This window comes from Hypanus sabinus, chromosome 1 (assembly GCF_030144855.1).
Source record: "Hypanus sabinus isolate sHypSab1 chromosome 1, sHypSab1.hap1, whole genome shotgun sequence".
NCBI classification, from domain to species: Eukaryota; Metazoa; Chordata; class Chondrichthyes; order Myliobatiformes; family Dasyatidae; genus Hypanus; species Hypanus sabinus.
Window position 1 is genome coordinate 112,510,332 of NC_082706.1, and position 27,367 is coordinate 112,537,698.

The 27,367-nt window shown below is 38.6% G+C and overlaps 1 protein-coding gene across 2 annotated transcripts in view; it reads left to right on the forward strand.

Moving 5' to 3' along the window:
• The first annotated feature begins 3,124 nt into the window (after positions 1-3,124).
• zc3h3 (zinc finger CCCH-type containing 3) overlaps positions 3,125-27,367 on the forward strand; it is a 280,002-nt gene continuing 255,759 nt past the window's right edge. For both annotated transcript variants that reach the window (XM_059974653.1, XM_059974644.1), the window contains exons 1-2: positions 3,125-3,234; positions 6,183-7,830. In XM_059974653.1, the coding sequence (XP_059830636.1) occupies positions 3,189-3,234; positions 6,183-7,830 (1,694 nt within the window). In that variant the 5' untranslated portion in view covers positions 3,125-3,188. The remainder of the gene's footprint in view (positions 3,235-6,182; positions 7,831-27,367) is intronic.

The window sequence follows — 27,367 nt, forward strand, 5'->3', positions numbered from 1 at the left end:
TATCCAGTTTTTTTCTGTCTCTTCTCATTATCTCCGACTATTTTAATGTCATAGAATATCGAACATGGAATATAGGACAGTACAGCACAGGAACATGCTTATTAGCCCACAATTTGTGCCAGATCAATTAAATTAGTAATCAAATAGCCAACTAAATCTCTTTTTCCTACACATATTCCTTACAAACTCTTTAATGTATCTAACTCTACCACCAACACTAGGCAGTGCTTTCCAGGCACCCACCACTCTGTAAATAAAAAAAATTGCCCCTCACATCTTCTTTGAAATGATCCCTTTCAGACCTTAAATGCATGCACTCTGGTTTTAGTCATTTCTCTTCTCATAATTGTTGCCTATACTGCTGTATATTTTCAGCATATTCAGCTGCAGCTTTTTTTTGTTGTTTTTTTTTTAGTTTCCAGAGATAGATATCTACCTTTGCAAATAAGTTGTCTTTTGGTGGTAAGTAGAATAAAGATGTGCTGCTTTCCTACATTAATTATTATATAATTTACCTTGGTTTGTTTAAATAAAACCACTCTCGTGGCTTTCTGAGTAAATGAAGGAAACATACTGAGACAAAGACTAATAAGCAAATTAATTACCTCATCTAGTAGATTTCCATGGTGTGAAAGGAGACACTTTGTCTCAGTTCTGATGAAGGTCTTTGCCGGAAATGTCAATTTTCAACAGATGCTGCCTGAACTGCTGAGTTTTTCCAGCAATTTATGTAGCACATTGTCTTTGATAGTTCCTTGGGATTGAAGAATACATGCTTCTAGAACAACAAACAATCTGCTTCAAGAACTCAGAGTGTCAGGCAACATCTGAGGGAAGAAAGGAATTGTTGACGTTTTGGGTCAAAACCCTGCATCAGGACTGAGAGGTGGGAGAGCAAGTAGAAAGAGGAGAAGGGGAGTGGCAAGAAGTGAGTCCAAAATAACTGGTGAACAGAGATACAGTGTAAGATACCAAGGAAGAGTAACAGAGGAGTTGGGAGATAGGAGAAGGATTATGAAGATTGAAGACAGATGAGCAGGAACACAAAGGTCTACTGGTACTAGACTCTGATAAGTAAAGGAGGTGAGAATGGAAAACATTAGCAGATAGGTGAATGGCAGCTGGAACCAGAACTTGGGGGTGGGGGGAGGCAGGGGGTAATACAGGGGGAGTGGGAGGGACATGGAGGGAACTGTAGATGAACTGTGTGTGTAGTGGGTGAACTGAACCAGGAGGGGAAGGGGGCAGGATGCAGGGGAGGTGATCTACTCTATTGCTCCCAATGCTGTCAGTGCTATCCTAAATGCTCCTCCTACTCGCAGTGATTCTGGGCCAGAGATTCTGAGGCATCAGTCAGGATATTGTCTTTCTGCAAGGAAGCATTGAGTACATCCTTGAATATTTTCTCTGTCCTCTTGGTAACTCCTTCCACACAAGAGCTTGAGATGTCTCGTGCAGGTAATCCAGGTATCAGAGACACATAGGAGACAGATTACTTTTGCCCAGTAGTCCTCAGAATTGTTCTATTTTTGAGTTCTAAATTTTCAAATCCTCTTCTCTTCAATTGACCAATGCTTGTGGGGGGTCTATTGAAGACAATGATAAATTTCACCATCAATGTCTGCCTTTGCCCAGAGTGGTCCCAGTTGTAGGAAGTGCTCCACATTTTCTAAGGTGTCTTCATGTATTTTTATTGTTGGAAAGCAGGGTAGTGTAGCAATAGGTGAGGGTGAGGTTCATTGAGGATCTTGATCACGTGGGTAATAATTCCGGAGGGAATTCTAAGGAAAAGGACATACAGTATTTGAATAGACTCAGCGTGGTTTTTGTGTGAAAAGACATGCATGACAAGCCTTTCAGAGTTTTTTGAAGAAGTAAACGAAAAGGTAGGTGAAGGTGGGGAAGTGAACACTGTCTATTTGGACTTTAGTAAGGCATTTGACAAGGTCTCGCATGACAGTCTTGTGTGGAAGATAAGGTCCCATGGAACTCAGGGAGTGCTATTCAGGTGAATTCAGTATTGCCTCAGAGGTAGGAAACAGACGGTGGTGGTTGAAGATTGTTTCTTGGAATGGAATCTGGTGACTAGTCATGTGCTACAGGAGTCAGTATTGGGATCCTTATTATTTGTTATTTATATAAATAATTTGGATAATAATGGACAAGGCTTGATCAGTAACACAAAATTAAGAGGTGTTGTTGATAATGAAAAAGGTTATTGTAGATTACATAGAGATCTTGAGAATTTAGAGAAGTGGGCACAGACATATAAACCAGTGTAAACAGGGTGGTGAAAACGGCATTTAGAACATTGGCCTTCATCAGTTGTTGCATTAAATATAGAAGCTGGCATTGTGCTGCAGTTTTATAAGACACTGCTGAGGCTACTCATTTAAGTATTGTGTTTAGTTTTGGTGACCCTTTTATAGGAAAGATGTAGTCAAACATGAAAATTGCAAAAAAAAAATTGTTTCCATGTTAGAGGGTATTGGGAGAGGGAGCCAAACTTGTTCTTTCCTCCATGGAAGGTATGAAAATGAAGGGCAGCCTTATAGAGAAACTTAAAATAAGCATAGACTTGGGTGAGAGGGAAAAGTTTTAAAAGGCCACGAGGGCAAATGTTTTCATACAGAGGTTGTTGTGGTCGAAACCGGTACCATAGTATTATTTGGTTGAATACATGGATGGCGGGGCTCAGCGGGGTATGGGCCAAACGTAGGAAATTGAGCGTGGACATCACTGGTAAGCAATGACTCTTTGGAAGTAGGACCCGTCCGACGATAAAAGCTTTGAACCTGTTCTTTGGCATGAAAAGGGAACCGAAGTGCTATTCGAGTGTACTAGGGAACTTTTAGAGCCAACGCTCGTCAAAAGGTAATTGTCCCTTTACAGATTAAAGACTGAATCCCTGGACCACTGTTGACAATTTTGCACCCACAATGACTATTCCTACACATCACTTGCTTGTTAGCAGCAAAGCTCTATTACGCGAGACCGCCCACCTTGATGTCAAATTCCAAACGTAATTGGTGATCAAGCGCCGTTGCGTCTGCCACTCTGGACTGGTTTACGAGGGTGTCAATCACGCGGGGTCACCCGTTGGCGAATTTACGTCATGACGTCTTGGGGATGTTGGCTCGGTTGTACGTAAGGAAGAGTCGTGGGCGTCGTCGTGAGTAGCTAGGACCATGGAGGAGCGGGCGGTGTTAGAGAGACAAATCCGACTGCTGTCTGGTGAGTGCTATGTGCTTCCGTCTCTAGACCTGGAGTCTGGCTGGGATGTTTGCGAAGACCATCTTGATGACGCTAATAATCGCCGCGTCCATGATGTGTTTATTGTAAGAAAAGCGGGCATGACCCTGGGCTAATTGTCAGTTTCACGGGCCCCTAGACTGGTTTTACAATAGATGGTAAATGTATTTATCATGTGTATGTCAAAACGTGGTGTCAATGTGTTATCCGCGACTGGTTTTCATTTCTGAGTGAGGAGTTTTTAGGTTTAAGTCCAGGCTGACTTCAGTTTTCACGCCATGGCAGAGATGCTGAATTAAGTTATTTCATCCTGGTCAATGTTCTTTTCTACTAAAGATCAGTTGATCCAGTTTTTATTACTGATTGTGGAGTATTATTAATGAATGTGATGGAGGCATTCGTTTTTATCATTATCCTTTCAAGCAGAATGTTCCAGATAGTAGTCACGCTCTAAGTAATAAGAATTCTTGTATTCTCTCATTCTCTTACCCCTTACCTTAAAGCTGTGGCTGTTGGTTTTACTTGTAGTTGCAAAATTATGTAAGTTTTAAAAAAAAACTAATTATTCTAACTATTCTACATACAACTGTCTACTTGGATCAAGCCCCCCACCGCTGCCCCTACCTTCCATTTCCCCAAACAGAACAAAGCCTATCTATTTGAAATTTTTATAAAAAATGCTGAAACATCACAGCCTATCCAAACTTCCTACAAAAGTGAAATGCTTTTTTCAAGCAATAACCTGGTGATTCTTCTCAACACCTGTTCCAGTGTAATCGTGGCCTTTTTACAATGCCCAGAACTGCATGCATTATTCCAGAGGTGGACCAACTTCTATGAGCTTATACGTTCTGAGCCTTGGCTTGTGAAGGGAAGTATCCTACATGTTACCTCTGCCTGTTCAGTGCATTTGTGATATCACTGGAGAGTCAGCCTGGACCTCAGATCTCCATGGTAAGAATTAAACCCAGAAACTACTAGCTTAGAACTGAATCCTGAATCGTGGTTAACCTGTTGATACTATGTTTTAATACACTCATGATAAATATTTATCACCTATTTCAAACTTCTTCACTATTGCTGCCACCTTCCGGAATCACTGAAATTGTACACCAAGGCTCATCTGTGCCTTCTTACTCCCGAAGGTCCTACCATTCCATATGTATGTCCTTTGCTTATTAATCCTACTAAATTGCATTACGTTATATATCAAGATTAAATCATATCTGCCATTGTTCTTCCATTTTACTAACTCAATGATATTGTCCTAAAGCCTACAATTACCCCTCGCTATCAACAATAAATCTGTAAATTTATTAATGGCACCTGCTACATTAATATCCCAATTATTCATGTGTATTTAGATAGTAAGGGCCCCAGCAATGATCACTGTTTCACACTTGGCACAGGTTTCCAAACACTAAAACAACTGATGGCCTTCACCCTATGCCTCTAGGTCAATTTCGGATCAATTTTTCTAAGTTTTCTTGGATTCCACAGGCTTTGTCCTTTAGAGACAAATGCCCCATGTCAGACCTTATAAAATGTTTTACTGACATCCATGTTGGTGAAATCAGCCACTTTGTCCTCATTAATACATTTGTTACCCCATTCAACAGTATCAGTCATACTGCATCTTCCACTAACAAAGTTTTATTAAATATTTTTGATAAATCTCTGCTTTTCTAAACTTCGTTTTCATTGCTCGACGCACAGGCCTATAAAAATTTTGCATATCTTTGCTGCACTTCAATAAAGATTCCACATTTGCTATCGTGCAATCGACTGTGGACTCTTGTGGTCAGTGCAGGCATCTTTTAATTAAAGTTATAAATCCCCTGATTTCCAAGAACAGCTTAGAGTGTTTAGTGGAAAGTTGTCTGTAAATGACAAAGAAAGAAGTGGCTTGAGGCTGTTTTTGGTGGAACTGGCTGAGAGGCAAAGGTTTGCTAGAACTACCCTGGGTTTGTTTTTAAAAATGCTTTGGGATCTATCTTTCAAAGATGGGATCTCACTTCTATTTGGCACCTGAGAAACATCATCTTCAACACTTTAATGAAGTGTCAACTTGTATTATCTCTGTAACACTCAAAATGCTGGTGGAATGCAGTAGTTCAGGCAGCATCTATAGGAAGAAGTACTGTCGATGTTTCGGGCCAAGACCCTTCGTCAGGAATGAAACAGGGTCTTGGCCTGAAACGTCAACAGTGCTTCTTCCTGTAGATGCTGCCTGACCTCCTGCGTTCCACCAGCATTTTGTGTGTGTTGCTTGAATTTCCAGCATCTGCAGATTTCCTCATGTTTACATTATCTCTGGAATATGGCTTAACTTCAGTAATGTAGTGATACCTTTGAGTCAAACTGATGGAAGGTTCTTGGTCCCTTCATACAGCTGTTAGCTAGATTGAAAGGAACTTGCTTTGTATGGTTGTTTTTGAATGGAGGTACTGAGTCCAAGTCTTACTTTAGGACTTGAACAAAATTTAGGTTCCTGGTGTGTTAATGTCTGTGCCTATATCTATCTGGGGTTGGTGGCAGGGAGGAACTTGGCATATTGCAGATTTCAATTATTTCACCATTATCTCACCATTTGAGTGTAAGAATTATTGTGAAATAGATGTTCTTGTCATTGTTGTAATGCTGGGAAAATATCCATGTTCCAAAACTTAATTGGTAACCAAATAATGGGAATACATTGATATAACAACAGCATATTGAATTAACTGAAAATTAATTAATAAATTTGTTGTTTTTGATGTTATGTAATATATTTGTTGTGTTTACTTGGTCCTTTATGGATTTTTATTGTGCATTAAGTTGAGACAGTTGAAAATGTAATAATTTCAATTCTGGCGTAGTCCTCTACTATACTACAAGTATTGGTGCAATCATTTGGATTAATTGCTTCTTTTTCCTTTCAACCCCTGCAGCTCTTATAACAAACCATAAGAATGTTCATGGAGATGTTCCTGCAGTTCCAGCATCTTGTAGTGCACACGGGCAAGGGCCATGGGCAAAAAGCAACCCTAAATTCACATCTGTTTGCCCACAAAAAGTGCCACTACATCATGGGTCCGAATCCAGTAGCTCATGGCGAACAAAATACTCTCTAGTAAATAAGAAGCCTGTTGATACAGTTGGTGAGACATTTAATGTTCCTCGAGGCCACATAATGCCTGCTGGAGTACGTGAGCAGAATACTGTTAGAAAATGCATGGTGAAAACGACTGTGTCAGGAGATGGCAACTTGGTTGTCAAGTCAGACGGAGAAGTTCAAGCAAATCCCCGAGCACAGTCTTTGTTGGACATGAATTCTCAGCTTGCAGTGAAGAAAGATAAGCTGTTAGGACTGAAGGCAAAGCTGGATAAAGTGAAAATGACCAGGAAAATGAATGTAATGGATGGCGCAAAGTTAATCTCTTCCAATGTGTCTACTGTGAGAAGTGCATCAAAGCAAGAAGAGGAAAGAAATTCCCAGATTATAGAAAAGAAAAAGTCACTTGAAGCATCAGGAAATATCAAGGGGAGTGCTTCTTATAATTGTTGCACTACGTTGGCGCATTGTTCTACTAAAACCCCATATATGGAGACAAGTACTATTGCAACATTTGAAGCATCAAAGTATACACTTCAGAAAACCTATCTGAAGAGTAAGGTTCATGGCATTGCTAGTGAGACTGCTCAGGAAGAGGGTAAATTCCCACAAGTCATGGAGTCAAATAGTGGTGTTCGCACAGACCTTGAGATATCAATAGAAAAGTTGCATAGACCTACAGGGATGAATAAAATTGCTGACTTGGCTGAGCACAACAAAAATGATTCTATAAAGTCAGCAAAAGTTCAGAATGCTTCAAATCCTCTAGACCAAGTGCTGTTTAGTACTTCCCCAATTAAAATATCTAAATATACATGGCAGAAAGGATCAGATCTGAATATAGATTCTTCACCACATAGGTGCCAGAATGAGACTCTGAACAGAGTCATTGAAACAGCCTCTCCCTGTGCTTCTCAGCTTCAAACAACAAATGTGATTGGTATCTCTTTAAAATCAAAATTCCCTTTGTCACTTCGAGTACATAAGAAACAAAGGGCCAGTACTCCTCTCTGTAACCGTATGGGTAAGGGTAGGAAAGCAAAGTATGTTTGGGTTTCTAGCACCGCTCAGTTAAACCAGTCCATGAAGTCCACTGAGTTGGCACGAAAGTCTGTTTCACCAAGGTTGGTTAAAAGTACTGTAAAATGCGTTGCGGGAAGCAGTAGTACAGCACTCAGTCTAGATCCAGGAGTTAGATCTGCAGGAAAACATAAAAAGGCCACAAGCTGTCAGAAAATAGGTGGCTTGTCAAGCAAGTACCGTTGGAAAGCAATGGAAGCTGTTTCCCCTTCAAAATCACTTTATCAGTGGAAGTCACAGGACTCTTATAAGACTAGATCTTCAAACCATCAGACAAGAACTGTATCACTGAAAAAAACTGAGCTTGCTATTGATGTCCCAAAAAAGGTGTTGAATGAATCTGCATCTACACATTACAAATTGAAAAGCACAACAAAGATTATCAGGAGAAATGGAGGAAAGAGGTAAGTTTGTTTTAAGGCATGATGCTACTTCACTGCTGAAATATTTGAAGTTGGAGGGGAGCCATAAAGTGAGATACCTTGAAACATTTTATTGCTTTAGGAATATAATGTAGTTGCAAGTTATCACAGTTATTCTTTGAAATACCAATGTAATTAATTGCAATAGGGGAGAGAAATGTTTGGTTGAAAATAATGAAGGAAAATGTGTTTTGCCAAAAATAGTTTTCAAGAGCTTTAATTTGGCCAGCAATTATTCCAACTCAACTATTATCTTCTAGTGTTTCTGCAATATTTTGTGGTCCAGGATGTATTTCTGAGGGTGTTCTGCATGTACATTGAGAGGCTTAGTAAAGTTTCATTACAATATAATTTCTAAACTGAAACAGATTAGTCTAAACCTCTTGATTTGGAGACATTTAACTCAAATTAGCTAATATTTATTTTCTAAACTCTTAATTTTTACTTTGCATTGTTATTTAAGTAGTTCCTTTGAAATTGTTTTTACCCCAAAACAATTTATTTTTGAACTAATTTAAATTATCCAATTCTTCGGGAATTTGTATGTTAGCTTGATAGATAAATTGGGAATAAAATGGTTTTGTGTTTAATAAATACACTTACTTGGAAAATATGGTATACTTTGTTATCTTGCCGCCTTATGAACCAATGTCTGAATTGCTTTTGTGTAAGTTAATGTTTACAGAAAGTACTCTTAATGAAGCCAAAATGTTTATTAGACCAAAAAACAATGTCATGGTTTTAACTTTCATTCTGGACATGGATGAATTTTTCCTCTCAATATTTGCTTACTGTGAGTTGAGCTGTCATTTATTATCAATTGTGGTTGAATGTTGAAAACTTGTTATGGGGCTAGTAATCAGAGGGTTAAACTACAAATCTAAGATCATTCAAGATATTCAAAATGCCCATGATCATGAGGCCTGAAGGATGTTTTTGACTATGCCTCTGGCAGATATGGTGTTGATATAATGTGGACTTCATTTGGGAAAATGCTAAGTCAGTTGTAACCTTCACAAAGTTTCATATCACATGAATTTGTTATTAATGTCTGGCTGATTTTTGGTAGTCTGTTACATAAAGCTACGCTGCTTCAGTGATGCATGAGGTTCCTCATATTGCACTAAATTGTGTATAATTTCTAATTTTAGAAATAATGCTGTTTTGGGGATTATTTTTTTTATAACATTTGGAATTACAAAATTTCCAAGGAGCAACACCAAATAAAGTTGGCTCCAAACCACTTGTGTACTGCTTCCATTTATTTAGTGCATGTAAATATATCAAGAAGGTCCCACGGTAATTTACTCTTTTCAGGTAGTCCCTTGGAGCTAAAGATGACTTGCTCCCAGTCTATTTATGTGGGGTTCTGAGATGACCAGTGAGGCCATTTTGGAGCCAGCAGAGGGTGCCACATACAAGGGAGAAGCTGATGTTTGGGAAGGGATACATTGTTCCTGAAATTGGGTCTTGAAATTCTCAGTACCTTCCCAAATGATTCTTCATTTTAAGCCCTCATGAGCTGAAGATTCCCATGAATTTTTTGGAAACGATTTTGAGAATATCTTAGATTGTTTCCATCATCTACCTAGAAATCTCTTGTTTTAATGAAATTTCAGTATCTGTTATGGGGCAAGCAGATGACATGGGCTGTGGATTGGAACCTATTGTGTGTGATTTGTGCCCTCAGGCTAAGAACGTCTATTTGGCGAAGAAACCTTTAATTGATTTGTTTATGCCACCAGTGAATTTGGATTTATAGGGTTTTGCACACATGGCATTTGTGATTTGAGGCTCCTGCTGAAGGAAATGGGTGGAGGGATGAAGATAAATCCCTACCAAAGGAGGTTTAAAGCCCTCCTTTCCTCCGCTATCCTGCAGGTCACCCTTGGGCAAAGGTGCAGTAGCTGCTTAGCCCCCACCACCCACACCACCATGATCAGGATCACATTTTTCATCCTAATGGCATCTTTCCTTTAGCAGCAAGACCAATCTGATGTTCTTTAGGTCATGAATTTTCTTGGCCCTTTGCTATCAGGTTCAGGGTCCTGTGGACTGATTTATTTTTATTTATTTTTTCCTTTGATCTATGATGGAGTTTCCAGTCCAAACATACCTAGCATTTGCTAGGTTTTTGTGATCATTCTTGTAAAATTTGGCCTGGTCTTTTCTTTTGGAGAAGGTAATGTACTAATTATGTGGACTTCATGGAGGGAGCAGAGTCCAAATGCTGTTGGTTGGAGATTGTCAGATTTCAAGGTTTTTTCCTGACGAGCCTTCAGATCTTTATCATTATTTTGTAGCTATATTTCCAACTCCATTTTTATTTTGAAGCCAGGAAATTGAAGGTAATGAGATGGATTAGGCAGCAGTTAGTCTAGTAGTCTTCAGTAAATTTATTTGCAATGGTAATGTGGATGCCAGTAGAAAAGATCATAAACAACATATGCTAGTTGTTCAGAAGTGTCCCACTAAAGTCTTTTTTTTCCTCTAGCCAATTAAAATTGCGTTCCTAACATTTTGGTACATATAGAACACTGTTGCCATTGGCTTTCCCTGTTTGCACTTGCAAATCTTACTTTTATGATGATCCATCATTTATGACTTGCATTGAGGTCACGTTTTATCTCCTTGTGAATGATAAGATCTGAATCGGTGGAGGCAGATGCACTAGTGAAATTTAAGAGACTACTAGACAGGTATATGAAGGAATTTAAGGTGGGGGGTTATATGGGAGGCAGGGTTTGAGGGTCGGCACAACATTGTGGGCCGAAGGGCCTGTAATGTGCTGTACTATTCTATGTTATTTCTGTGTTACCCCATTTCTTCTGTACCCTGAATTGCAGATGAAATAGCTCCACTTTAAAGCCTAATTATTGTCCAGTTATTGAAACTTGCATTTTAATAGACTGAATATAACTTGGCATAATTAATATTTTTTCCAGTAGCTATCCTGGTTCATGTTTGTATGATTGAAGTTCTCCATTATCATTACACTATGGCTTTTGCACATCTCTGCAGTTTTATGATAAATTTGGTCCTCCATATCTTTTCCAGTAGTTGCAGTTCTTTCCTAAAGAGTTATCTCAGTAATATAATTAATTGCACGTGTAGTGTTTCTTAATTCTAAGATGCTGTTTGGCAAATGTGAGCCAGGATGGCAATAACATAAAAAGCAAGGACATAGGAGTTTCTATACATGGTAACTTTCTTGATTAGTAATTTCCTGGCCCAGCAAGGTAGCTGGCTTTAGTCAGCTACAGTAACTGAACCAACCCAAGTACTTAGGTCATTTGCAGTGGAGGATATCTATGAAACCTTGATTATGGTACGATAACTTTTAGAATAGCTTCTGGAAAAATATTAGGTACACTAAGTTATAAGCAGTCTATTAAAGGGAAATCTCCAATAGCTGGGCAATAATTAGGCTTTAAAGTGGAGATACTTCATCTGCAGTTCTGAATGAATAGTTTTCTATAGATCTCATAAGTTACCCAAAATTTTCACCATTGGCATCTTCCTTTTGATTTGGTCATTACAGACAAATTGATTGTCACTTTATTGGTGTTGGTTTATTATTATCACATGTGCCTAGATACAGTGAAAAGTTTGACTTGCATGCTGTTCATACAGATCAAATCATTACACAGTACAATGAGCTTGACTAAAGTAAAACAATAACTGTAAAAGCTACTGGAAAAAATGCTGTGCAAGTAAATGATAAAGTGCAACATCACAGTAAGACCCTAAGACAGGAGCAGAATTGGGCTATTTGACCAATTAAGACTGCTTTACCATTCCATTTCAACAAGCCTGATTTATTATCGCCTCAACCACAATCTCCCTCCTTCACTAATCAAAAACATATCAACTTGCACTTTAAATAAACCCAATGGTTTGGCCTTTACAGACATCTGTTGCAATGATTCACTACCCTCTTGTTAAAGAAATTCCTCCTCATTCCCTGTTCTAAAGGGATGCCCTTTAATTTTGAGGTTATACCCTCTGTTCCGAGCCTCATCCACAATAGGAATCATCCTCTTCACATTCACTTTAGTTAGGCCATTCAGTATTTGATAGGTTTCATTTTTCTAAGCACCATTGCATACAGCCTCAGAGCCATCAAATGTTCTTTATATGTTAACCCTTTCATTCCCAGGACTATTCTCATGAACCTTCTCTGGACCCCCTCCAATGCCAGTACATCCTTTCTCTGATAAGAGGTCCAGAACTGCTACCAGTATTCTGTGCAGTCTGATCAATGCCTTATAAAACCTCAGCATTACATCCTTTTTTATATACTAGTCCTCTTGAAATGAATGCTAACATTGCAGTTGCCTTATTTGTCACTGACTCAACTTCAAGTTAAGTGCACTTCTGGCCAGAAAATGTATCATTGCAGCTTCAAAATAACTTAAGCTTGACTTGCAATATGGTGATAATGTCTTCCACATAAAGACTGCAGGAATTTAAAATGGGGCTTTACCTCAATCTTATTAAAAACAAATAGTGAATGCCTGTTTAATGCTGGTCTTTCCAGTGGTGCCACATATAAACTTTCAAAAAAGTTTACAATGGTAGTTGCCTTTAGATAGAAATACAGGTTATTACCATTAGAGGATAGTAATGAATTGATAGTAATAGTAATGAAACACTAGCCATTCTACTGCTCCAGAATCTTCTATTAAGAGAAGTTTCTACAGGAGCAGTACATAACTTTCTAACATGACAAAGGTACCTTGACAGTTTGGCACTCACCCACGGGAATTTTCAGGTCTTAAACTTAAGGGAAGATCCAGGGTCCTATCATTTCTGACTTATGTTCTGATAGAAAAACTCCTTTCAGCACTCGCTTAACCTCCTAAAACTGCATCATGTTTCACAAATTCACCCATTTTGAAACAGATAGGAACGTTTCAGGCAATTTAAGTTTTTGAAGCAAATGATTAAATATATTTAAATTAATGTAATTGTCAACGCTTCAGAAGGTTTTCCAATGCTTTTGAATGCCAAAATGACTCACAGATATTCAAAATCTTATAGCAATTTTGACAAGTGCTAAGGCTGAAGTAGGTGTCGACCAGTTCTGGAGGTAGGCTTGCCATTTTCAGTGTAAAAGCTGGTACTGCTCCACAAGTTGTATTCTGGCTGTGACAACTACAGATGATTGGCTGCACATAACCATTCTGCAGTTTGGACATAGACCTTCAATTGATGATATTTGTATTTAATTTCTCAAAAATTGCCAGTGAATTAGGCCAGTCAGTTGAACTTGATGCCTTATGAACTGGCGATCTCAAGCAGCAGAGGTCAGATATGGTTAAATATTCTTGTTTCAGCCTGATACAGCTGAGAATCACAACTGCTTCCAAGGTCTGTATAGATAATAAAGATATCTTTATGCAGTTGAATAAACTATCACTGCTTTAAAACCGATGAAAGCAATGCCAACTGTGGCTGTACTTGGCGCATTCCATGTAGGAAACATGGTTGTAGGTCAGGGATAGAAGTGTGTTTAAGGAAATGGGGTTTTAGAGTCCCAAGACCAATTTACCTTGCTGGCAAACATATAGTCCTTAGTAACAAAATTGAAGATCTCTGAACTAGGGTGCTGTTTCAAAGGGACATTAGGACCACCTGCATCCTTTGTTTCATAGAATCCTGGTTAACCCCTTCTGTACCGGACGCAGCGATTCAGACTGACAGGTTCACTATACACCATCAGGATAGGACTGTCAAGTCTCTCAAAAGCAGAGACGGAGGTGTATGCCTCATGGTCAACTCTTGGTGCACAAATATATCAGTATTGTCCTAATTCTGCTTACCAGACCTGGAATATCTCTAAATAAGTGCCTTTCATTTGACCTGCTGCAGGAGATTTTTGTGATCATGTTGGTAGCCGTGTACATTCCACCTCAGGCCAATGTCAAACAGGCTTTAGATGATCTGAGCATTGGGATAAACATGCATGAAACAGCATACTCTGATATCTTCATCATTTTGGGGGTTTTTTAACTAGGCCAGCCTAAAAAAATGACTAAATAATTATCATCAACAAATCACTTGTAGTACTGGAGGAAACAACACAATGGACCATTGTTATACCACCACTAAGAATGTTTACTGTGCTATTCCACACCCTCACTTTGGGAAGTCTAATCACCTGGCTGTACTTCCTCTCCCTGAGAAGAGGCAGAAACTGAAGACTGTAGCACCAGAAGTGAGAACCAAGAAGGTATGGCCAAGGGAAGCACAAGAACGCTTGTGTGACTGTTTTGAATCAGTGGACTGGCTTGTATTCAGGGATTCATCTTTGAATCTGGATGAGTATGCCACAGTTGTTACTGATATCATTAAAGCCTGTGTGGATGAGTGTGTGCCTATGAAAACTTGCTGTACGTGCCCAAACCAAATCTGTGGATGTACCAGGAGGTATGTCATCTGCTGAATGCTGGATTTGAGACATTTAAGTCTGGTGACCCAGGTCTGTACTAGGAAACAGGGTATGACTTGTGGAGGGCTATTTCAAGGGCGAAGAGGCAATTCTGAGCAAGGTTGGAGGTGACAATGGATGCATGATAACTCTGACAGGTTTGCAAGACATTACCTCCTACAAAGCAAAACTCAATATAATGAATGGCAGCAATGCTTCACTATCAGATGGGCTCAACATCTTCTATGCCAGCCTTGAAAGGGAGAATATAACTGCAGCTGTGAAGATCCCTGCTGTACCCGATGATCCAATGATTGTCTCAGAGACCAATGTTAGGCTGTCAATCCTTGCAAGGTGGCATGCCCCGATGGAGTACCTGATAAGAGTACCAACCAACTGGTGGAAGAATTGGCCACTTTTCAACCTCTTACTGCTACTGTTGGAGGTGAGATCTGCTTCACCTGCTTCAAAAAGGCAACAATTATACCAGTACCTAAGAAGAGTAGTGTGAGCTTCCGTAATGGCTTGTCCAGTAGCACTCACGTCTACGGTGATGAAATGCTTTGAGAGGTTGGTCTGGCTAGGATGAACTCCTGCTTCAGCAAGGACCTGGACCCACTGCAACTTGCCTATCGCTACAATAGGTCTGTGGTAGATGTAATCTCGGTGGCTCTTCATGTGGCATTACATCACCTGGATAATACAAACATTTATGTCACAATGCTGTTCGTTGACTATAGCTCACCATTTAGCACCATCATTCCCACAATCCTGATTGATAAGTTACAGAATCTAGTCCTTTGTGGACCTTCCTCTGTATTGGATTCTTGACTTCCGAACAGTAAGATCACAATCTGTGTGGAGTGGTGATACTATTTCCTCCTCATTGACGATCAACACTGATGCACCTTGGGTGTGTGCTTAGCCCACTGCCCTACTCTCTCTATGCCCATGACTGTGTGACTAGGCATAACTCAAATACCATCTGTAAATTTGCTGATGGTGCAATCATTGTTGGTAGAATCTCAGATGGAAATAAGAAGATGTACAGGAGCAAGATATATCAGCTAGATGAGTGGTGTCACAGCAACAACCTTGCACTCAATGTCAGTAAGAGGAAAGCTGATTGTGGACTTCATGAAGGGTAAAATGCAGAAACACGAACTAATTCTTATAGAGGGATCGGAAGTGAACAGAATGAGCATTTTCAAGTTCCTGGGTGTCAGTATCAATATCCTTAATCTAATCCAGGGGTCACCAAACTTTTTTGTGCCATGGACTGGTTTAATATTGACAATATTCTTGTGGACCGGCTGATGGGTGGGGGGGGGGGGGGGGGGAGGGTGCGGGTGTTAATCACAACCGGAATATAGGTGATAAGCCAACTATAAGTCACTTATAAGTGGCTAATACACTCAATTTCATTTCTAAAAGGGTTTATCTAACAAATTTAATATTAATCACACAGCACATATTTTCCTCATATGAACAAATAAAATAATTGCAACACACCAATATCGCTGAATCAATTGGAACCCTGGGCTTGTTTCCCTGCAACAAGACAGTCCCATCAAAGGGTGATGGGAGACAGCGATACTTGAAGGGGGTTCCTTATGTCCAGTCTATTCTGCAATTTAGTTTTCGTTGCATTCATTGCAGAATACCCCGCTTCGCAGAGATACAATGTTGGAAATGGAAGCAACGTTTTCAGTGCTTTATTGGGTATCTCAAGATATTCAGCCTCGACTTTGATCCAGAATGCAGGCAGAGGTGTTATGTCAAACATAATTTTCAGCCCACCGTCATTTGCAAGCTCAAGGAGTTGATCTTCTTCCCACGCTGATATAGATGATTCACCAGGGACATTCACAAATGGGTCACAGACCCATTCCTTAGCACGTCTTGGGTCACTTGCAGTTGGGAAGTAACACACGAATTCTGTCGACAACAAAGATAGGTGATCGCACACCAGCTGTGAGAAGGACAGTGCAGCCTCAGTCTCTCCCAAAATCCCACCTAATGTTGGGAACATGTCAAATATGCCCCTGTCCACTTGCCATCCCCATAGTTCCAGTTTGGCTTTGAAAGCAGAAACTTCATCTGCCAACTTGGAAGACAATTGTCATTCTCCCCTGAAGTGACAGATTGAGTTCATTGAGCAGGTTGAAGATGTCACACAGATAAGCGAGTTTTGCTATCCTCTCCTCGTCACTGAAGTGTGCTGCCAGTAGTGACTTTTTCCCTGAAAGAGAAGGCTGTACCATCTTGTTAGCTGCAGCTTCTCCCAACAGTTCATGGCACATGTCCTTGGCAGCAGCCTTAGCAATACGGTTAGCCACTTAAGGCTGATTTATAGTTGTGTGTCACATCTATGCCTTCGGAACCGCGTACCCTATGCCGTAGGGTGACATGCACCTCCCCAAAAAAGTAACTTGCACGTCACGGTGACGCAGACCACAATAACTGTGATTGGTCTGCTTGGTAGCATCGCATTTCCTCCTACTCATTTCTGGTTGCTGCTTCTCCGCCATGTCTGTACACCAATGTGAAATAGATGAACCAAATCGTCAAATCTACCTACTGAAGCGAAAATATTTGAAATGCATTTCCTCGTCCATGTCTCTCATGAAGAAACTCAACACAGTGGCATAGAAACCCCACCGCCAACTAGCATTTTGGCGCACACCAATGCGTGCTCACTAAGGCGTAGAGCGACACAGAAGTGAAAATCGCACAAGTATAAGCACGATGCTGTCAAAGCAGCAGCATTTGCGGAGGTGGTGGCTCTCAGAACTTGCTTCTGTCTCGCTTGCTCACATTTTTTCTGCTCAGAAAAACCTCAAAGAGTTTGTCTTAAGTCTTTAAGTACAGGATGCTTGGACTCAAGAAGCTGAGCAGTTTTGAGGGCTTTATTGCTTCATTAGACAACTTGTCTCCACAGATCTCACACAGGGGGCTTGGAGCGTGCGAGTCACCGGTCACATTAAAGCCATATTTTATGTACGACTCGTCGTATTTTCTGTTCAAGGAAGCTTTTCTTTTCACAGTTTCGGCCTCCACTGTTTCTGCGTTATCATCATCGTTAGGCCTTTTATGTCCCTACCACCTCTTCCAAAGAAACTCAAGCGACGTTTGTTTTTTTGTTCATCGAGTAGTTGCAGGTTAATGACTGACTAATGACCTTGCATGCGTTCAAGTTCAACAGGGAGTGTGGAAAGGTGCAGCTGACTCATATCGTTTCCTCGCGACCCGATAGCACATGCTTTGCAGCTTGGTGGTTGAGGACCACTGATCTAACTTAGTCCCAACATGTTGATGCAGCTAAAAAGAAGGCAAGTCAGTGGTTATATTTCATTAGGAGTTTGAAGAGATATGGTTTGTCAATAAAAACACTCAAACTTCTATAGATGTACCATGGAGAGCATTCTGACAGGCTGCATCACTGTCTGTTACGGGGGGTGGTGGGTGTTGGGAACGCTACTGCACAGGACCGAAAGAAGCTACAAAGGATAAAATTAGTCATCTCCATCCTGGGTACTAGCCTCCGCAGTACCCAAGGTATCTTCAAGGAGTAGTGCCTCAGAAAGGCGGCGTCCATTATCAAGGTCCCCCATCACCCAGGATTGTTACCCTCAGGTAGGAGATCCAGAAGCCTGAAGGCACTCACTCAGCGATTCAGGAACAGCTTCTTCCCCTCTGCCATACTATCTCTAAACGGACATTGAATCTATGAACACTACTTCACTTATTTTAAAAATATATTATTTCTGTGTATTTTTAATTTATTTAATATACATATATACTTTAATTGATCTATTTATTTGAATGAAGCAAACTGCAAAATTTTATGAGGCACTTTTTTGGTATATTATGGTAAATGAAATCACATCAAAAGATGTGACAGTAAACTATTACTAGTTAATTTAAAGTATTGATCTAAGTTTTACACATTGATATCCTTTAAAGGAGAGAAAAGAAAACATGCAGGAAATATGCTGATCAAGAGGAATTGAAAAGGTATTAGATTCAAAGAAAAGCCTTGCTAAGAATACCAGTATATTGGTATTTTAGTGTCAAGTATACCAAGGTTCAGTGAAAATTTTTGTTTTGCATGCCATCCATACAGATAATTTCATCCCAGGTAGTACAAGGGAAAAATAGGTAAACCTAAGGATTTGCAAGTTTTCAGTTCAGCAGATGCAAGGGGAGGGTGTGTGGCTCAGATATTGAAAAGGAAAGAAGAATTAAGTCTGAAGATCTGAAATTTTTACAGTGGGTGGGGTGAGGGTGTGTGGCTAAGACATTGATAGGGAAAGAAGAAGACGAGTAGAGTTGTGACACATAAGAAATATTTAACAATTTCTGCAGAAGGAAAAGATTGTAACGAGGGAAATTATACTGAACATTGACGGCTCCTCCGTTGAGATCGTTAAGTGCACCAAATTTCTTGGTGTTCACCTGACAGAGAATCTCACCTGTTTCCTCAACACCAGCTCCATAGCAAAGAAAGCCCAGCAGCGTCTCTCTGCGAAGGCTGAGAAAAGTCCATCTCCCATCTCCCACCCCCCCACCCCCCCACCACATTCTATAGAGGATGTATCGAGAACATCCTGAGCAGCTGCATCACTGTTTGGTTCTGGAATTGCACAATCTTGGATCACAAGACTTCAGTGGATAGTGAGTTCAGCTGAGAAGATAATCGAGGTCTCTATTCCCGCTATTACAGACATTTACACCACACGCTGCACCCGCAAAGCTAAGGACATTATGAAGGACCCCACACAACCCTCATACAAACTCTTATCCCTCCTCCCATCTGGGAAAAGGTACCGAAGCATTCAGGATCTCACGACCAGACTGTGCAACAGTTTCGTCCCCCAAGCCATCAGACTCCTCAATACTCAAGAGTCTGGACTGACATCTACATAATTTATTATTATATTGTAATTTGTCCTCTACTGTGCCTATTGTCTTGTTTATTAATTATTGTAGTGCACTTTATGTAGTCCTGTGCAGGTCTGTAGTCTAGTGCAGTTTTTATGTTGTTTTATGTAGTTTAGTGTAGCCTTGTGCTGTCTCACATGGTCTAGTATAGTTTTGTGTTGTTTCATGTAGCACCAGGGTCCTGGAGGAACATTGTTTTGTTTTTACTGTGTACTGTACCAGCAGTCTATGGTCGAAATGACAATAAACTTGGCTATATTGAGGATTAAGGAGTAGCAGAGAAAGTAAGCATCTTTTGTTTCCATTTTAATGTAAAGAAACAAACTTCTAAAGAGTATAGGATTTCCAATCTAGAACAAATGAAAAGCTCAATGACATAAGTTTTTTTTTAAATTGAAAAAAATAATACAAATGGTTTTTAAATCCTTAAGAGGAATAGATAAAGTGGTCAGCCAACACCTCTTCCCCAGGGCACCACTGCTTAACACAAGAGGACATAGTTTTAAGGTAAGGGGTGGAAAGTTCAAGGGGGATTTTAGAGGAAGGTTTTTTACTCAGAGAGTGGCTGGTGCGTGGAATGCACTACCTGACTCAGTGGTGGAGGCAGATACACTAGTGAAATTTAAGAGACTACTAGACAGGTATATGGAGGAATTTAAGGTGGAGGGTTATATGGGGTTTAAGGGTCGGCATGATATTGTGGGCCGATGGCCTGTACTGTGCTGTATTGTTCTTTGTTCTTTATGTAGTGACTTGTCTCCTTGGGTTTTGAAAGAAGTGGCATTTGGGAAAGACTATGCACCTTTTTGTCATCTTTGAAATAAAATCCATGAGTTCTAGAATGGTTCACAGAGATTTGAAAGTAGTAAATGTAGTTTCCTTAATGGGGGGAGGTGAGAGAGAGAAACAATAGAACTATTCACATTAAATTATTTGCAACATAAATGAGGCCCTTTTTTTCTCATTGAGTCCAGAACAGTCATATCAGTCCCATGCCCTCAGTTATTTCCTTCTAACTTTTATCCTCTCAAATTTTGCCTCCACCTACTACACTAGTGGTAACATACAGTAGCTAGCTAACTAACTACCCAAACAGCACATGTTGAGAAGTGGAAGGAAACTGGAACAGCCAGATGAAACCCATGTAAACTTCACATACACAGCACCTGGATTGAACACTGCTTGTAGACCTATACGACAGCTGTACCACTTGCCATGTCGCTGTGTTATCCTGTAAGCTCATTAGCTTGACATCAACTGAGGAAAAAATGCTGGAAATTAACAAGCCTAACATTGGTTTTTTGAAAGGGAAATCCAGTTTAACAATCTTTTTTGAGGTGTTAATTGGCGCAAAATCTAAGGGTATGGTGGCTGATGGGTGTATTTAAACATTCAGCTTTTTGGTAAAATTGGAGTTCATGGCATTCGAGATGTGGATTGAGCAGTGGTTAACAGCAGCAAATAGAGTAGCAGTGAACTGATCATTTTCAATTTTGGAGGCAAGTACCAGTGAGGTACCACAGGAATAGTGCTGCGGCTCCATCCTTTCACAGTCTGTATTGGTAATAAGCATATAGACAGACTGACTGAATGGGTGAGGACATGGCAGATGAAATATAGTGTGAAAGAATATAGGATTATCCCCCTTGGTAGAAAAATCGAATGGTTCACTTTTTTTCAGTAGTTGGTTCCAAGGAGATCTGAGTATCCTCGTTAATGAATCACTGAGAGGTAATATACACATACAGCAAACATTAAAGAAGGAAAACAGTATGTTGGCTTTAATTAAGACAAAATTCTGGGGAAAGAGTAGAAATTTCTTGCTCTAATTATTTGAGACCCTGTTAAGGCTGCATCAGGAATACAGTAGCACTCTAATAATCCTCTTTCTGCCTTGGGGAATTCTGTTGGTTCAGCATCAGGAATGTTTGCTGTCCTCCCTGTCAATTTGCTGAGCCAAGTTCTAACTCACCAAGTTTCATTTCAACTTGCTGGACTCACTATAAACTCATTATAATGTTGTATAATATCTAAAAGTCGCAAAATTATACAGCAAAGAAATAGGGACTTTGGCCCAGTTGGTACATGGTGATGGCAAGTTGCCTTGCCTGAGTTGGCCCACATCCTCAACCTTTCCTATATGTGTCTTTTATTTCCTTATGGCAGCTCATTCCATGAACCCAGCATGGCCTGTAGGAGAAAAACCTGCCAGGTAACACTTGTATCTTTTCCCTCTCTTAATTCTATGCCCAGTAGTTTAAAACTGATCATTCAGTTTATCTATGTCCCTCATGATTTATTCCAGTCTGAGGAAGATCCTTATGAATTTTTTCTGCGTCCCTTCATGCTTCGCCGCATCTGCCCTAAACTACGGTGAATATAACTGCACATGAGGCTCCTAATGTGAGGGAGTCAGCAGGAGACGCTCATGGAGTGAGTACTGTTTCAGATTCACTCCATAAGCTTTACTTTTTTCAACCTATGATCACCCTTATCGTACCTACACCAAAAGATTCTTGCTATTTTCTTGGACTTATCTTTAAGAGTATATTGTGAATTTTTGAAGAAATGAGTACAGAAATGGCTCTTAGATCTAAAGGGCGAGAACCTGGGAAGAATTCTAACGGTAATGGAAAGAAAAAACAGACCGATCCGAAGCGTACTGAATTGACTTATGAAATGCTATTGTAAGTTTTAAATCAAAAATTTGAAGAACGACAAATTTTTAAACGATATATAAAGGCTTTTCAAGATTATATGGATAAGACGGATTCAGTAGTTAACCAGCAGCAAGTTCTAATCGCAACTCTGCAAGAAGATGCCCGAAAGCGAGACTTGATAATTGAAGAACTGCAGCAGGACTTACTTTCGATGATTAAGCAGGTGGAAACACTTAAAGCCAAGAGTGTCGACTTTGAGAATCGGTCCAGAAGACAGAACCTACGCATACTTGGTCTCCTGGAAGGTATTGAACAAGGGGACCCCACGAAGTACTTTGCTCAACTTTTAAAGAATGCGTTCCCCTCTGTATTCCCAGACAGTCCTCCGTTACTCGATCGTGCTCACAGAATTATGCGTCGATCACTGAATGCTTCAGTTAAACCACTGGTTGTAGTTGTCCGATTTCATTATGTGCATGTTAAAGAGCAACTTATTTGTGTGGCTCGGCGTGTAGGGATGGTCAAATTTCAAGATCACAATTTTCGATTAGTAGAAGATTTTAGTCCAGAAGTAATGAAGGCAAGGCTTCTTTTTAAACCTCTGATGTCTGAGTGTTATGAGAAAAATCTAAAACCTGAGCTCTTATACCCTGCGAAGCTCAGAATCTCGCCTCCGAATGCTCCACGTTGGGTTTTCCTTTCTACATCTGAAGCGAGAAGCTTTCTGAAGGAGAACTTCCCTACTGCTACGGACACTCATCTCTAATAAATGAGTGATTTTGATCGTGCAAGATGGTTTTTATTTCCAAAACCAGATTTTGTTTCTGGCTATTGGTGTAGGTTTACTCTATATTTTATACTTTAGTTAAAGTTTTATTTTCGACATACTAATCTTTTTATTTTACTTACTTCAACCATTGTACTTTATCTTTTGTTATTATTATTAATCCTTTAATCCTTCGAAGGTGAATTTTTTTATTAAGATGGCGGTTTTTTCTCTAAAATATTTTTGGCTTTTTTTTATGATTTTGCCATTTTTTTCTCTCGTCTTCTTCCTATAATGCATCTCTTACCACAGTTTAAATTTTTTTTGGTTTGTTTGGGTTTTAACCCGATTTATAAGTTACTAGTGATTATATTCTTTTTTTTTTACTACCAATTATATTAAGAAGTTTGGTTTTAGTATAGTGATTATAATTTTTTTAGAGTTTGGGTGGATTTTTTTAATATCCTTTATATACGGAGTTGTCTTCTGCTGATATGGGGTTTTTTTAGTTTTAGATATTTAGTTTCATCTTTCCCTTTTCCCAGCCTATCCTTGGCTGAGGTGCTCTTTTTTTGGGTGGGGGGGTGGGAGGTCTTTTTCTAAATTTTATGTTTCTTTTACCAGTTTTTTTTTCAGTTTTCTCATTTGGGCTGATTTTGAACTGCAAATATGCCCGCGATGTCGTCACTTCCAGGTCTGCTCCTTACTTTTGTTCCTCTTCCGGGTGCATGAGTTTATAATTTGGTTAACCCTTTAAATACCAAAGGGTTGATTTTAGAATTATGGCTCAGACCATTAATTTTGTCTCTTGGAATACTAATGGTTTAAACCATCCGATTAAATGGAAAAAGATTTTCTAAGTATTCCAAAGACTTAATGCTCATATTATTTTTGTACAAGAAACTCATGTGAGGAAAGAGGACAATTATCACTTTTTTAGGTTTTGGAGGGGTGAACAGTATCACTCGAATTTGAATGCCAAAGTAAAGTGAGTTTCAATTTTTATTGACTCCTATATTGCATTTGTCCAACATGACATCTTTTCAGATCCGAATGGTAGATTTTTGTTAATTAGTGGCTTACTTTTTAACAAAAAGGTTGCTATGGTTAATGTTTTTGCTCCAAATGTGGATTGTCCTGATTTTTTTTAAGTCCTTATTTACTTCTCTACCATTATTAATATAAGTTAATAATGGGTGGTGACTTTAATTGTTGTTTAAACCTTTGATGGACAAATCTATATCTACTCAGACTTTACCCAATAAGTCGGCCACTTGTATTAACTCTTTTTTGACTGATAATGGAATTTTTGATATTTGGAGATTTCGGCATTCTAAGGACAAAGGATTTTATTTTTTTCTCACACGTTTATCATTCCTACTCGAGAATTGACTTTTTTTATTGACTTTTGTTTTATTCCATTGGTAATTGGTTGTAATTATGATATTATAGCCATCTCTGACCATGCTCCATTAAAACTTTCTATTAAATTTACTGATACAGCTTCTAATGCTAGACAATGGCGATTTGATTCTACCTTAGTGCAAGATCCGGACTTCATTAAATTTATGAATGAACAGATTGATTTCTTCTTTTCAATTAATTCCACGGATGATATTTCTTGCAGAACACTTTGGTAACTTTTAAAGCATATATAGGTGGACAGATTATCTCTTACTCTGTTGGTCTGAGAAAACGCATTAAGAAGGAAACTCTTCTATTGGTTGATAAAATTAAAGAGATTGACTAGAAATATTCGATCACTCCTAGTAAGGAGCTTTACAAACAAAGGGTTGAACTTCAAACGGAACATAGTTTATTACTTACATCTTCGATTGAAAATCAATTAATGAAAACCAGATCTGATTTTTATATACACAGTGATAAATCGGGTAAACTGTTGGCTAGTCAATTGAAGAATGCTTTGGTTAAACGTCAAATTACTAAGATCCGTCAGCAGAATGGGGATTTGACAGTTAACCATGATGAGATAAATAAATCATTTCAAGATTTTTATACCTCCCTGTATCATTCTGAATTCCCTCAAGATCGTAATACCATGTGTGATTTTCTTGGGAAATTGAATTTTCCAAAATTATCATCAGATGATCTTTCAATATTAGAAACTCCTATTACAGATGCAGAAATTAAAGGGGTTATTTCCTCCATGAATTCTGGGTAAGTACCAGGTCCAGATGGGTATACAGTGGAACTTTTTAAATGTTTTTCTGCTACTCTTTCTCCTTGGTTATGCAGGGTTTTTGAAGAAGCAATTAGATTGGGCAATTTGCCACAATCTTTTTATAGAGCTTCCATTTCTTTTATTGAAGAAAGATAAAGACCCTACTGACTGTGCATCCTATAGACCAATATCCTTATTGAATGTAGACTCCAAGATCTTTTCCAAGTTACTGGCATCCAGACTGGAGAAGGTATTACCCCAAATTATTTCGGAAGATCAAAATGGTTTTATTAAAAATCGCTATTCTTTTTTCAATGTTAGGAGACTATTGAATATTGTTTATACTCCTTCATGTAGCCCTTCAGAATGTGTTATTTCATTAGATGCGGAGAAAGCATTTGATAGAGTTGAATGGCCATACTTATTTAATGTGCTGGAGAAGTTTAATTTTAGTCCGGCATTCATTTCCTGGGTTAAACTGATATATCATACTCCAGTAGCCTCGGTGCTTACTAACAATCAAAGATTTCTCTTTCTTCGTTTATTTCGGGGCACTAGACAAGGCTATCCTCTTAGTCCATTATTATTTGATATTGTCTTGGAACCCTTGGCAATTGCTATCAGAGAATCACAGAATATTCTTGGCATTAATCGTGGGACAGATATACATAAGTTGTTATATGCAGATGATTTATTATTATTTATTTCTAATCCTGAGAAATCCATTCCTGCAGTTTTATCATTGCTGGCTCAATTTAGTGATTTTTCCGGGTATAACTTAAATCTTAATAAGAGTGAATTGTTTCCTTTAAATAGACAGGTTGCAATTTATGGAAATTTACCTTTTAAATTAGTTAATGACTCTTTTATTTACTTAGGGATTAAAATCACAAAAAACTATAAAGACTTATTTAAGGTTAATTTTTTACCCTTAATCGATCAGATTAAATGTTTGTTTACTAAGTGGTCACCACTATCTTTATCTCTGATAGGTCGGATTAATGCTATTAAGATGGTTATTTTACCCAAGTTTTTATATATATTTCAAGCGGTACCAATTTTTATTCCGAAATCTTTTTTTGCTAATGTTGATTCAAAAATTTCCTCATATATATGGCAGAATAAAAATCCTAGGTTAGGTAAAATATATTTACAGAAGGCAAGGAAGGAAGGTGGATTGGCATTGCCTAATTTTAGATTTTATTATTGGGCAGTTAATATCCAATATTTGATATGTTGGTTAAAGGATTGGGATATATCTTTTAGCCCTCATTGGGTGAACCTGGAAATTAAATCTGTACAAGAATTTGCACTGGGTTCTATTTTAGGGATTTCTCTTCCCTTTGCTGTTTCTAAATTGCCGAAACGAATTGACAACCCGATAGTTAAACATACTTTACGTATATGGTTTCAATTTCGGAAATTTTTTGGGTTGACTCAGTTTGTTTTAAATATTCCTATTGTATCCAATTGGTTTTTTTTATCCTTCTATTATAGACAAGCTTATTCAGCTTGGAAGACTAAAGGATTACTACGATTTTCCGACTTATTTTTGGATAATTGTTTTATGTCTTTTGAGCAAATATCTAATAACTATAATTTGCCTAGATTTCATTTTTTTTAGATATTTACAGATTAGGAATTTCTTAAATACTGTACTTCCTACTTTTCCAAATTTTGTGTCTTCAGGCATTTTGGAGAATTTGTTTGAACTAAGCCCTTTTCAGAAAGGGCTAATAGCAAAACTTTACAATATAATTATGAAGATACGTTCAGAGCCCTTTTATAAGACTAAAAATGATTGGGAAAGAGAACTTAACCTTACTATCCCTATTGAGAATTGGGATAAAATTCTTCAATTAGTTAATACATCATCTATATGTGCTAAACATTCACTAATACAGTTTAAAGTTGTGCACAGGGCTCATATGTCCAAGGATAAATTGGCTCATTTTTATTCCTATATAAATCCTATTTGTGATAGATGTCAGTCTGAGATAGCATCTTTAACTCATATGTTCTGGTCGTGTCCGCATTTGGAAAAATATTGAAAAGATATTTTTGATATTATCTCTGCGGTATTGAACATTGATTTACAACCTCATCCTATTACTGCAATTTTTGGTTTACCAATGATGGACTCAGTCCATTTATCCTCTTCTGCTTGTCGAATGATTGCATTTCTTACACTAATGGCTAGAAGATCTATTTTGTTGAATTGGAAAGAAATTAATCCTCCTACTGTATTTCATTGGTTTTCTCAAACTATGTTATGTCTAAATTTAGAAAAAATTAGAAGTGGTGTATTTCACACTTCTATTAAATTTGAAAAGATATGGAGACCATTTATTCAATATTTTCACATGATGTAATATGACCCTGTTCCAGGCCTATTTGATTTTCCAGTTTTGATTCTATATATGTTGAGAGGATCGGAGTTGACGACACTGATGACTTTGTATTTTTGTGAGATATTATAAACAGCCCTTTTTTTTTCTTTTTCCATTTTTTTCTTTTTTTTCCTTTTTTCTTTT